The 15,398-nt window shown below is 25.6% G+C and overlaps 1 protein-coding gene across 4 annotated transcripts in view; it reads left to right on the top strand.

Annotated features, from left to right (window-relative positions):
* Positions 1-15,398, top strand: part of LOC127069639 (E3 ubiquitin-protein ligase AMFR-like) — a 45,622-nt gene that overhangs the window by 25,904 nt on the left and 4,320 nt on the right. For 3 of the 4 annotated variants that reach the window (XM_051006843.1, XM_051006842.1, XM_051006845.1), the window contains 4 exons: positions 3,284-3,439; positions 11,382-11,704; positions 12,811-13,198; positions 14,291-14,538. In XM_051006843.1, coding sequence (XP_050862800.1) covers positions 3,284-3,439; positions 11,382-11,704; positions 12,811-13,198; positions 14,291-14,538 — 1,115 coding nt within the window. The remainder of the gene's footprint in view (positions 1-3,283; positions 3,440-11,381; positions 11,705-12,810; positions 13,199-14,290; positions 14,539-15,398) is intronic. The other variant, XM_051006846.1, reaches the window with a different exon arrangement.

Raw genomic sequence — 15,398 nt, 5'->3', positions numbered from 1 at the left:
GAAGAAAGATAAAGGAAGGAAAGAAAGAGAATACTCTTCAGATGTGAAACGAAATACAAATAACAAATATTTAACTTTTAACGTTCGTTAATAGATTGAGTAAGTATTACAGCATTTACAGCACAACTTCGCATTCTCTCAAACCCTAGTCCTTGAATTTCTCTCGAACGACGAATGAACCAGTTTTTCATTCTCATACGTATAGGAAGAGTGCGATATAATAAACACGCGTATAAAAGTTTTCTTTGTGTGAGAAAGTAAACCGAGCGGGTTACGTGTAGATACATACGTAAGATAAATATATACATACATATATGTTTGTAATCGTATCCTCCCAAGCTTTTACGGTAAGAGACACAATCGCTTACGTGGATTAGATAACTTGGGAAGTCGAGTACTCCGTCGCGTTTAATTTCATTGCTTACTGTTTAGTTCTGTAATATAATGTTCGTTGTACGATTTATTAAATAGAATAAAATTAATATCAATTATTGTTATTTTTTTTTTCTGATGAAATTGATTAGAATTAGATCATTTCGATCGTCGAGTAAATGTCGCGTTTAATTTTGTTATTTATTGTCGTCTTTCGCTTATTGTTTATCATAGACAATTTTTATCTCCAGAGTGATTATTATTAGATAATTTTGAAAGTCGAATAACTGTCGCGTTTAATTTCATTGCTTGCTGTTTAGTTCGATAATATAATATTCGTTGTACGATTTATTAAATAGAATAAAATTAATATCAATTATTGTTATTTTTTTTCTGATGAAATTGATTATAATTAGATCATTTTGAAAGTCGAATAATTGTCGCGTTTAATTTCATTGCTTGCTGTTTAGTTCGATAATATAATGTTCGTTGTACGATTTATTAAATAGAATAAAATTAATATCAATTATTGTTATTTTTTTTTTTCTGATGAAATTGATTAGAATTAGATCATTTCGATCGTCGAGTAAATGTCGCGTTTAATTTTGTTATTTATTGTCGTCTTTCGCTTATTGTTTATCATAGACAATTTTTATCTCCAGAGTGATTATTATTAGATAATTTTGAAAGTCGAATAACTGTCGCGTTTAATTTCATTGCTTGCTGTTCAGTTCGGTAATATAATATTTGTTGTATATCTACTCGAAAATAGTAGAATAATAATATTAAAATCAACGATCATCAAACGATTTATTATTATTTTTATATTAAATTTTATTTCCAAACTATCCCATTCAATTTCATTGCATATCATAGAACATGAAAATTGATTTTATGCTCTGTAAAAAATCTGATCAAAATAATATTAAAATTCATTCGCGATTTATCAAAATAACACTAATAATAACACTAACATTAATTTTCGAAAAAATGCAAATTGCAAATTTTCCTTACCGCAAAAATGTCGAAAAATTTCATTTCTATACGTACCGTCCTTCTCTGAAGATACAATATTTCTTTTATACCACATAAAACATAATCTAATTAATATTACCATCGATATGATTTTACAATAATATACTTTAATAGATATTGAAGCTGTTTATAAATTGCTTGTGAAAATAACGATCGATCGAAATTTATAGAAAGATTGATCGCTATTTATCGTTAAAGCGTACGAACGTATCTATTCTAATGTGTTTGCTATAAATTCATCGATCTTAGCGTAAGCAGCTTTTCTTCTTTATTTTTTATTTTTTTTTTTATTTTGTTTTCTTTCTTTTTTATCTATCTATCTATCTATATCTATCTATCCATCTATCTATCTATCTATCTATTTATTTTCGGGAATGGGGTAAACGCGTGAATCTTCTTTTAAAACTCGAACTATACCATAGCATATCGAGGAACGCTGTTTTCCGTTACGCAACCAAGTTAAGATCCGCGTAATCCCGTTAGGCTAATCCAATAGAGGTAACGAGGTTACTGGATAGAGGCCTGCCAAAGTACAATCGTTACTCATCCATCACATCTTTTCGAAAATTATAAGGAAACAGGACGAAGGAGAAAATATTGATTGATTATCGTTCTCGATTTTATTGATTCGTCGATTCGTATAAATAGCACGAACGGAATTATTAATACTCTGTCCGTCTTTCTTTCTTTCTTTCTTTCTTTCCTTTTTTATTTTTATTTTTGTTTTGTTTCCTTTTTTTTTTATCCTCTCTCTTTCTCTAGACTTTTTTTTATAATAGACAGAAATAAATATTATTTACGTACATCAGATTTATTGAGACGTGATGTTCGTCAGAATAAAATTATACTTTTTAATAAGATTCAATGTCAAGATTATGATAAGTAGAAATGATATTTATAGGTGCATGATCATTTTGACAGATAAAAATATTCATATCAACGATATTTATTATTATTTTTTAGGATTCGTTGGCAATCGATTTTATAGTCTTTGTTTTATTTACGATCTTTTCAAACAAGTTTTTTTATTTCTTTTCTTCTTTTTTCTTTTCTTTTTGACATTTGTCAAAATGAAAGTATACTTTTGGAATTAGAATTAATGTTGTAATTATGATAATTATAAGAAAGGGTATTAAATGAATGCGTATTTTGATTTATTCTAGATATATAGTTGTTTCATTTGTTAACGCTCAAAAAATATCGTAAAACAATTTCGTAGAATTTATTTAAGAGTTACGGTTAAGCCTTAATATATATTTCTTCGTTATTTGTAAAAGAAAAAAAAAAAATAAAAAGAAAAATAAAAAGAAGAAAAAAGAACAAACGAACGAACGAAGTATATTTTCTAACAGTTTTGACTTTAAACGTTAAAAAAAAAAGAAAGAAAAGAAAGAAAGAACAAAACAGTACCAGTGAAAATTAGTACAAGATAAAAAATATTAAATCTATCGATTGATACAAAATTCGTATTTAATCGTTGACACGGTTAAATATTATTTCAACGTAATCTTATAAACCTTCTTTAAAATTATCTTTTATAAAAATTATTTCTAAAGACTCTTCTTTAAAATTATTTGTTATAAAAATTATTATGAAATCTTTCTTTTATGCTGTTCGTAAAACTCTGAAGATATATTTCTCGATGATCAGATAAAAAAGAAAAGAAAAAAAAAACTGATTAAAAAAAAAAAAAAAGGAAAGATATTATATAAAATGTTTAAATCTGTTTCGAATATGGATATCAAACGTGTGTACACATGAATTATTATAGATCACTTTTCATTTTTTTCATTTAATCCAAAATATTAATTTAAAAACGTTGATACTTCGAAACTTTAATATCCTTATTATCTTCTTCTCTCTTTCTCTCTTACAGTTATCCTTTTCACCTACGACCCCAGGATGGAGTCACGCCCGACTCCTTGGACTTTTGGCAGGAATATTAGCTTTTTCTGCATTCATGCTCCTGTTGTGCACCGCAGCAGTTTTCTTTTTAGTGACCTTTAATACTTTCGCCTTCATGGCGGCCGAGGTGAGTCATTGTTACGTTCTAATTCATCTTCATAAAATCTATTTTAACTATTCAAAAGTTTATATTTCAAAGTGATATAAACGTTTCGATGTTGCAACGAAATTTGTTTATCATATATCGATATAAATTAAACTTTGTTATATCAAGTTATTGAAATGACAAATAATTTATTTTCCTTTTATTTAAATTATAATATAAAATATATGTGTATATATGATGTTTATTTATATTAATATATATAAATATATTTATTTAAACATATATATATATATATAAAGTTCTTTTAAAAACTTACTTTTACGAAATTAAATAAATTTTTAACACATTACGTGTATTATGTTCCACGTTAAATAAGATTAGATATTAATATATTTATTATATCTTAATTTTGCAACTACTTGCATTTAAACGTAAAATTCGTTTTAAACGTAAAATAAGTTTAATATGCATATACATAAACAATAATAGATTGATAGAATTAATTCGTGAAAAACAAAAAGATACTTATTGACATAATTTATATATATATATATATATATATATATATATATTTATATTTATATTTATATTTATATTTATATATATATATATACATATATATACAAACATATATACACCTCATGAATGAAAATTCAATAATCTAACGATAGCGTTATGGAAAAGTAAACAAAGGTGAAACTTTATTCTCCGTTTATTATTTTACGTCTTTAGAATCTAAATTATCGTCGTAGTACGCGTAATACATAATCCAATATCTCACTCTCTCTCTGTCTCTCTCTCTCTCTCTCTCTCTCTCTCTCTCTCTCTCTCTCTCTCTCTCTCTCTCTCTCTCTCTCTCACACACACACACACACACATTGCTTTTCAAAGCATTTAAAAGCCACGAAAGTTTATTACAAAGTTTTCACACCTTCGCTAAAACGAAGAAAACGAAGAAAACATTCCTGTTTTCTTCCAGAGAAAAGATAAGAGATGAGAATGGCGAGTGACCTCGTTTAAAAAAGGAACACGGTTGTCTATATAGATATATACAGAGCGATTCAAATCTTCTTAAATGATTTTCGTGATCGATTACACCTTCTTTTTCTTTTTCTTTTTTTTTTTTCTTCGAGGTATACTCGTAGTTGAACTTGTAGGTTCACGATTTGAAAAAACAAAAAAAAAAATGATTTGAAGAAAAGAAAGAAAGAAAAAGGAAATTACAATCAATTTTTAAGATCGCTTAAGAACTTGTGACTCACCCTGTACATGCTGTACGTACGTATATACGTAAATATGTATGTAAGCATTTATACATATAAATATAATATGTACGTATCGATGAATGTGAAATTAAGTGTGTTCACTAAGTAGATTAAGGTAAACGACTTTGATACGTCGTTGGTACTGATTCTGATTCTTTTTTTTTTCTTTCTTTTCTTTTCTTTTTTTTTTTTTCTTGGTAGTGAAGCTTCGAGAAAGTCGGTACCTATCAACGTGAATCTTCCTCCTCCGTGTTTGATGCGAACTTTCTAAGTTGTTTTAAAAAAGCTCATGGCTTACCTTAAACTTATGTTTTAACTTAAATCTGGTATTTAATGATACCGTAGAGATGATTATCCCTCTTTTTTTTTTTGTAGTTTTCTTTTCCTTTTTTTTTCTGAAAATGATTGACTCGTATCGAATTTTTTATCTAATTTCTTTTCGCTTTTTTTTTTTTTTAAATATTTAAAAATGTAATTCTTTCAGTTTTTCTTTTCTTTTTTTTTTCTTCTTTTTTTAATCCTAGTATGACAGAGTCAATAATTATTATTAAATTGTGTTGGAAAAACATGTTTTTTCTTTTTTCTTTATCGTTTTTATCTTTCTTTCTTTCTTTCTTTCTTTCTTTCTTTCTTTCTTTCTTTTTCTTTTTCTTTGATACGTGTTTGACATTTCGGATTTATTGAATATTTCTTTTTTTTTTTCTTTTTTTTTTTTATAAGTACCTTTTATTTCATAACGCACATGAACTTTAAAAATTATTATCGAATAAATTGTGTATAACATTGACATAACGGAAGATTAAGAAAGTTAAAAGTTCTGATGATACAAATTTGCATTCGCCCTTGCATAAATTTATTAATTGAACAGATTTACAAAACGTAAATCGTGCACTTTTATTTTCACATCTATTAACAAAAGAAAAAAATATAACTATTAACGAGATAACGTAAATGAATAAAATAAATGGTCTCTTAGAAATTTTATTATTTTATTATTTAATAAAAATGCTTCATCATGTATTTTTAAAATCTAAATTTTCAATTTAATTATTGTATTAAATGAATCATTCTGGTTAGTTACACTCGAATAAGGACGAAGATTAAGAGAAAGAAAGAGAGAAAAAGAGAAAGAGACAGAGAGAGAGAGAGAGAGAGAGAGAGAGAGAGAGAGAGAGAGAGAGAGAGAGAGAGAGAGAGACAAGAGATTGACCTAATTCTCGTTTTATAGTCTTTTCAAACTGTAGTAATGGTAACTTGAGCTGGTATATATATATATATACCATACACACACACTCACATACAACGGTACCGTTACTCTCGTTGCACCGAGAAACGATTTCCCTCTCTCTTTCTTCGTTTCTGCATTCGTCCATTCGTCCTTCTGAAATCAACTCTCCTTTTTTTATTTCCTTTGACAGGATTGCTATCCCTTTAGAAATCACACTATTTTTCACCATAAAAATCGTAACTATATCAGAAACTTGTTTATTTTTATATTCAATTATCTTCTCTCATTAATTATATAAAAATCTTAGTTAACCATTGAAATTATATTAATTAATAAAAAATTAATAATAAATTTATATATATATATATATATATATGCATTCGATTAATATTTACAAATTATTATTATTATTATTATTATTATTATTATTATTATTATTATTATTATTACGAGGAGAATCCAAAATCTATATACGAGTGAAAAGTTTTCGGACTATCTTAAAAATCAATTATTCTTTTGCCGTCTTATAATCTCAAAAAAAAGAGAAACATTATTTTTTAAAAATCTCGGAAAAAAATAATTGAGCTTATAAAATCACTCGGGAGGAACTTTCCGCTCGCTTTATTTTGCAATGAATTTTTAAATAGGAAAATAAAAAAATCATTCTTACCGTTCTATTTATTAGACATTTTTCTAGCTTTTCATATTTGAAATTTTATTTGCACGTTATTGGAAAGTAATAATATATATACATATAGATAGATTCGTTGGAAAATAAATTTAATTTAAAAGAGGTATAGAATTCTTATTAAAAGGTACGAATCAATGTATCGAATGAATGATTTTTTTAAAACTAGCAAGAGAAAGGTCTCGGTCAATAACCCGTACCAATTGCATTTTTAAATACCTTTTTCACCTTGTATCTATTTATCCTTAAAAGATATACGCATCTTCGTTGTATTCTCATTCGCAATACTCGTAGAAACTTTCTAGATCGGTGAATGCAATCGGTCACGATCCATTTCCAATAGTCTCGGTATTTATCTTTCTCCATTTTAGAATCGATCACTCGAGTTTGATTATACTCCAGGATATTTCGAAAAGTTTTAATACAATTCGATCGATCGATCAATCGTTAGTACTATAATATGAATATTTATATAACTACTCACATACACACGTGTGTGTGTGTGTGTGTGTGTGTGTATAAACATATATAATTTTTTATAACATTTTCTATTTAATATTTTTTAAATATTGGAGAAATTTAATATTATTTATTTAATAATATTTTGAAAATATTAGAAAACATTAAATATTTTTTGTATATGTAATAATATTTTGATAATATTTGAAAATATTTAATATTTTTAAATTAATTAATTAGACAATAAAGAAGATGGTTAATTAATTAAATAATTAATTAATTAATTAATTAATTACGACACCGAAGAAGGTTATTAGGTCGTTGATCTAATTTTAAAATATGTTTTCTTTTTCTTTTTTATTCTTCTTTGCATATTTTTATACGAGGCATCTCAAAGTCTCACTATCTATATATTATGAGAAATAATATGAGAGACAAAAAAATGGTTTCAAGACACGAAAAATATATTTATCTTAAAAAAATGTGTTAATACTGTTTATATATCTGTTTCAACATGGCGACCGTCACAGTGTCTCTACAGAACCGAAAGTGATATATCGTTTTATAGCTACACACTTTCCAACGTTTGAGGTGTTATTTTCTAAACTGTACCGATAATACAATTTCGAAACTATTCTACATAACTAATTATTTTCTAACAGTGTGTACACTGTTAAATTTAATAAAGTAAACCATGAAAAATGATTTAATGGCGTTAAATCGAACGAAGAAATTCGATTCTCGAAAATTTCGTTTATTAATTTCTCGTAAAAACTTTCTTTTGGAAAATTCTTTTTCTTATTTTCTTTTTTTTCGCATTTCGTATCTTCGATGTTATCAAAAATATTCGTCGAAATTGATACGTGTTTGTAATAAAGAGTTAATAAATTGCAGAAAATTCGAAATATTACAATTTTTGTCTTTTCTTTTTTTTTCTTTTTTTAAAGTAGATATCTTAATATTGGCATATTAAAAAAGAATATTAAAAAAGAAGAAGAAAAAGAAAAGAAGAAAAATATTCGATATCACTGAAATGTAGATAGTGACTTTTGAGAGACCTTGTATAACGCATATGTTTTGCATATTATTTAACAGAATATCAGTATATCAGTATAATACATCTTGTTGACCTTCTTTGGATAACATTCTGTTGAACAAATTTATATTGGACAAGTTACGTTATATATTTTCAATATTTATTGCAAACATTCGTCGCGTATTTTTATTATAGGTCATGAACATAAATAACATATTTTTAAAATTACTTTAACGTGACTGAATAAAATACTAAAGAATTGAAATAAAATGAGGAATAATGAATTAAAATAAAATACGGAATAATTACAGTGTCAAATAACGCGAATAAAGTATTAAATTTGTGTAGGAGTTTTAATTAAATTTTTAAATATTCCTTCGAATGATAAAAGTTTAAGCTTGAAGCGGAAAAGGGATAGCTAAAATTCGTTCTAATGTTTATAAAAATATTAGGCAAGTATAATTCTTTTTTTTTTATTACATTAATATACATCATAAATTATAATATAATTTATAATTATAAACGTATACATTATAAAAATATATCGAGTCATTTTCGTTTAAATGATGTGTATTGAAAAAATTTAAACAAAAAGAAAACAAAAGAGATATATACATATAATATAAATTGATATAATTTAAATATCTTATATGTATATTTATAAAATACATTTATATATGTAAATTTTTCTATATAAAACCGATGAAATAATATACAACGAAATATTTACAGAAATAATTTACATGTTAAATCCTTGCAATAAATATAGACACGTTATTTGAATACTTTGTGTTATTTAATGAATATAGTTATGTATTTCAAATGCAAATTTGTTTTATATATATATACGTGGAAAGGAAATTAAACGAAGTAGAAATTCAATTCGTATATATGTCAAAGATACAATAATTCATTTCAATCAATTAGAAAAGTTATTCAAAATTTTATAACATGATTGATATTGGAAATAATAGTTGTCCTTTTGATATAGTATTATTTTCTTAGGATGAATGTGGAATTATATGAATAGTATGAAATTTTTCTATGGCAGCCAATGAAACGAGTATTCAGTCTAATATTAGGAATGTTTTGATGATCATATTCAATAAAAGAAAATGAGAAGGGAAACCATCTATGAATAGAAAGAACATCTTTTGCTATTTGCGACATTGAGCAGTCTATTCAATAAAAAAATAAAAAAAAAGTGAAATATAAAAGGAATTAATATTGTTTATAAACGAATTCGATATAAATAATTTTAATGAGAGAAAAAGAAACAATATTTTTTTCCAATAAAAACTTAAAAAATTTAATTAAAACTTAAAAAAATAACGCTGACGAATGATACTCGAAGAAAACAGAACAAAAAATATCATCTAAAATTGTCTAATCACAATAGAGAGGTAAAATAAAAAGGAAAAAATAAGATAAAAAACTAACAATTTAGTGTACAAATTAAAAATAAAATAATAATTATTAAAATAAAAGCGAAAGATAAAGTAAATAATTATCAAGAACAAGATTGATCATAATAATATAAAAAAGAAAAAAAACAAGTATTAAAAATAAATGATAATCGTTAAAAAAAAATAAGAAGAAGAAGAAAAAGAAAAGAAAAAGAGCGAGTAATATTTTCTCATGAAACGAAACGTGAAAACACGAATACAAGAAAAAATATTTAATTTAGATTACTCTAAAGAACGACATCGAATTATCTAATAGCTTTATATGTCAAAACAAAAAATTAAAAACATAATTAAAATATGAAGTAAGAATGATGATGATAATTAAAAGCGGATAATGATTAATAAATCAAAAAAATAAAAAATAAATAAATAAATAAAAAAGAGAAGAGAAAAGATAACAAAAAAGGAAAGATAAGATTAAAATAATCAGAGCAAGAACAATGCTAATGAAATAATATTAATGCAATGTTCTTCGTATCTTTTTATTTTTATTTTTTTGCTTTTTGTTTCTTTTTTTTTCTTTCTTTCTTTTTTGTTACTTTCATCAAAGGTACATGTACTCGACGTTACGTTACATACTCGAGAGTCACACTTATGTATGCACATAGATACGTGTCATAGCGCTACTATGCACTCTCGACACGACGACGTAGATTATTCATAAACTCAACGTAACGTTGAATGGACGAAAGTTTATTCAGAAGTTCTTCGCCACGTGTTCGTCGTTCGATATGCTCGCATATCGTTCTTGTCTTCGGGTACCGGCCACGTCAGATAAACGATTGTGATTTTCTTTTTTGTATGTTATCTCATTTCTTTTTGTTTTAATCTCGTCATTTTCTTATTTATGTTTCTTTCAATTTCTCTTCATAGTATTTTTTCCTTATTTATTTGATTATCTTATTTACTTCTATCTTTGTTTCTTTTTTCTTTTCTTTTCTTTTCTTTTTAAATTATTATTACTGAACTCACATTTTGATTGCATCTGACTTTCGCGTATAACGAAAATTATGAGAAAATTTTTGAAAAATTTTTGTTTCAAGGTGATTTCCCTATTATCTGAAATTGAGAAGTAGCTGAATCATTAAAAGTATATTCGAATACGAAGTTGACATAGACGGTTTGTCTAAAAAATCGATACTGAAAGACAAAGGTCATCTAAAATAATAAAGACACGGTCTGTATCCGAATATTATCTATATTCGTATATAGGTATACATATATGTATGTATGTACATATACATAACTATCACACACACACATCTCGTTATTATAAAGGTGTACACTATCATTCATCCGATCGATATAGTTTAGTCTCAATTAATTTAATCATTTCGCATTAATTAACATTCCACGTGTAAAATTGTATAATTGTAGGTATGATCATTATATCTAATTATTGTATAATTATTTATTAACACGTACATTTATATATATATATATATATATATATATATATATATATACACATATATTTTTGTATATCTCGATCGGTACAACATTATATTCAAAAAAGAATTCAAAATAATGTTATTATTATATTTAATTATTACATAACAAATTACTAAGCAATTTATATGTACATATTTTTTTCTAACATTTTACATCATACACTTAGAAATATATAACACAAAATTAACTTCGATCCAAATTCATATCGTTCAAGGTCGCCGTAGAAACGTCAGACTTATCTGCGACATTGAAAAATTTCTACGATAAATTACGTAATAGAGGAGAACAAAGGAACAAGTTAGAAATAATTTTTTTCGATATAGTTTTAAATTAATTCTTTTCTTTTTTTTTGTCATTTTGTTTTTTTAGTGCATACTATTGGCTGTCCGTACGATTCACGTAATACTGCGTTATGTGATTCATCTGTATGACACACGTGGTGCTGGTACATCCTCTCAACGTTCATGGGATAAACGTGGACCTTTGACCTATTACACGGATTTGGCATCAGAACTAACTGCTTTGGCTGTTGATTTCTTTCATCACGTTCATATGTTACTTTGGAGCAACATCTTCCTTAGTATGGCATCATTGGTCATATGTATGCAATTACGTTATCTATTTTACGAGATCCAACGAAGAATCACCAAGCACAGGAATTATCTGGCTGTACTTAGCCACATGGAACAAAAGTATGTTGATATTTATTGATTGATTGATTGATTTATTGATTTATTTATTTACTTAATTTTTTTTTAATTTTCTTTGTGTGTTTTATTTTTTTCAATGTTCTTTTCCTATTTATTTTTTTCATTATACGACTGGATATTAGTAAATGTTTGAGAAATATAAATCAAATTTTTGAAAGAGAATTATGTAGAAATAACTTGTTTATTAATTAATTTTTTTTTTTCGATGTTCTTTGTCTATCTATCTTTTTTATTACACGATTAGATATCAGTAAATGTTTGAGAAATATAAATCAAAATTTTTTAAGTAAAATTATGTAGAAATAAATTTTGCTTATTTATTTATTTTTTCTTTTTTTCTATCTATCTATCTATTTATCTATCTCTTTCATCATACGACTAGATATCAGTAAATGTTTGAGAAATATAAATCAGATTTTTAAATGAAAATTATATTAGAAATGACTTATTTACTTATACATTTATTTCTTTATAATATAAATTTTGAAAGGAAAATTATATGGAAATAATTTGTTTTATTTCTAATTGTTTCTAAAAAAAAAAAAGAAAAAGAAAAAAGAAGATAATGATAATAATAACGAAAAGAAAGAAGAAAAGAAGTTCTTCATCTCTCTTCTTCCATTTATTATTTATAATTTGATCGATATCTCGAACTGACACTTATTTCAAGAACTGTCACTCTTTATATATAGATTGTCTCTATCCTTTTAATCGTACTTCCTTTCTCCCTTATCTCCTTTACAGAAATCAAATTACCTGCCAGAGTGATAAATGATCTCTTGAAAACCTTGAGTTTGAATCTACGAGATTCCAATAATTCAATTTTATCCATGCAATAACAATGATTTCATTGAAAATAAAATAAATACTCTGCGAAAAAATCTCTTCCCTTTTTATACAATAAAATTATTCTTTATTTATTTATTATTTTTTTTCGGATACAATACCTGAATTAAAAAAAAAATAATAATAATAATAAAAAAGAGAATAAAAGAAACTTCCAAATTGTATTTAAAATCCAATCGACGTATCGAATGAATGAAAATAATGATGAAAATTTTAATAAATATCTTTTTACGAATTTTTAGTTATCCAATGGCATCGCAAGACGAATTGGCAGACAATTCAGATAACTGTGCAATTTGTTGGGAGAAAATGGAGACGGCACGTAAGTTACCCTGTGGACATTTGTTCCACAATTCTTGTTTGCAGTCTTGGTTGGAACAGGACACATCTTGTCCTACGTGTAGATTGGCATTGAGTATGCAAGCCAATCATAGAGAGAATACACCCGAATTAGCATTGGAACCGCAAACACCAACAAGAAGAAACGACAATCATTTCTTTCATTTTGATGGATCCAGATATGTTTCTTGGTTACCAAGCTTTTCTGTTGAGGTTTCGCATAGTCGACTTCGTGGTAATATTTTTACGATGGCTCATACTAATTCTCAGATGGATGCAATGGCTAGACAGGTCAGTGTTTAAAAGATCAAAAGAATCAAATTAAAAATTCAAATTAAATTGAATATTTTCGAAAGATTTTTATCTGTTAAATGAGTATACTCGTCGGATTCAAAATTAATATGAAATAACTTGTTGAGTTCATGTTAAGTAATAAAAATTGATTCGTTTTTATTTTTTATTATTTCTTTTTCAATTAATATTTGATATATGTATTTGTAAAGCTTTTTTTTTTTTGTTTCTTTTTTTGTTAAATTAAATTCATATATTATTAATAATTAGATCGTACATATATATATATATTTTTTTTTTTTCGTATATATACAATAATATTTAAGGAATTTTTTGATTCAAAAAGTGAGTTAGAAAATAACAAATTCGAAGAGATATAAAATATATTTTATATTTTAAATAAATCATAAAAATTCTCATTGTACGAACCGATCTTACGCTTTAGAATCTCGCAAAAATTCACAAAAAGAAATTTATAATAAAATAAAAGAAAAAAGTAATACTAAGAGCAGTTAACCCTTCATAACGCCGTGTAACTTCGAAGTCACTTAATTAAGTTTCATACAAATATTTATATTTATCGAAGTATACTAAATCTTATTTCAATATATCGTAATAATATTATATTTGAATATATACCGGGTATTACAAATTTTTAACTCGAAAACAAAATTTTGGAAAAACAAAGTCTGCAGACAAAAATTATAGGATTTCGAAGATGAAATATTATGGCATTTATAGTACTTTCTTCCTTCTTCATTCTTTAAATAGCAACACCTATAATCTTTTATAATGACAAAATACTTTTAATTAAAAAAAAAAAAAAAGACAAATTAAAATAAGTGGGGGAAAAAAAAGGTGAACTTTCGCGAGATATTTTTTTTATTCCAAGCTCGAACGAAATCGGATTATCAAGAGTTAACAACTACCAGTTTGTCAAATAAAGACATTTTTTTTCTTTCTTCTTTTTCTTTTGAAGATAAAAACGAATTACCTTCATTTCTGTTTAATCTTTCATTAGGAGTAACAGCAGGTAGGCAAGATGGTTTTATACATGATCGATGAATCCTAATGCAAACGAAATATTTGCAGGTACAACAGCTCTTTCCACATTATCCACGGAACGTGATACTAGAGGATCTGAGAATTACACGATCGATCGAATGGACTATTGAAAACATACTCGACGGAGTGTTGATTTTACCTCATCACTTGATCGAGGAAGCGCAAGCCGAATTTGTTCCGCAAACGCAAACGCAAACGTCCACGGTACACATCCTACCCACTTCGTCGATCCAAAATACGTCGGATCCAAGGCTTGACATACCCGTTGCTGATAGGTACAATTTTTTTGTGGAGTTTCATATTCGAGAGCTTCTTTCTTCATCTTGTTTGTATTATCAATCAATAATAAGAATATTATATATGGGATGTACGAGACCTAAGTGACCTACGTGAAGTTTCTAAAAAGCGATTTTAAAAAATCATATTATTCTTTTTTTCGATACTACGTAATTCTGACTTCTTTCTTTCTTTTGTTTTTCTTTCTATCTCGTAAGACTCTACTAGGTAAAATTGAATTATAAAGGTTTAAGAAGTTGGTCGTATAAAAGGAATAATTGTTTTTTTAAAATCACTTTTCAAGAAACTTTTGATCCGTTCTATATATTTATATAAAAAATATATATATATATTTGTATAATATGTATATATATTTTTTAATTATAATTATATTTCTATTATATCTTATAACAATTATATTTTTTATTACAAATATATATATATATATTTTTTTTTATTTTAATTACAATTATATTTCAATTATATTTTATAACATAATTATGTTTAAACTATAATTATATATATATTTCTATTTTAATTATAATTATATTTCAATTATTTTATAACAATTATATTTTAAATTATAAATATATATATATATATATGTATATATATATGTATATATATATATTTCCATTTTAATTATAATTATATTTCAATTATTTTATAACAATTATATTTTAAACTACAAATAAATAAATATACACACACACACACACACATATACACATATGCATACATACATACATTCATACATACATACATACATACAACACACACACACACACACACACACACACACACACACACACACACACATACAACACACACACACATATATATATAATTTTATTAACGA

The sequence above is a fragment of the Vespula vulgaris genome, chromosome 16 (assembly GCF_905475345.1).
Source record: "Vespula vulgaris chromosome 16, iyVesVulg1.1, whole genome shotgun sequence".
Classification (NCBI taxonomy): domain Eukaryota; kingdom Metazoa; phylum Arthropoda; class Insecta; order Hymenoptera; family Vespidae; genus Vespula; species Vespula vulgaris.
Note: the sequence above shows the minus strand (reverse complement) of the source record. Positions and strands in the feature narration are given on the sequence as shown.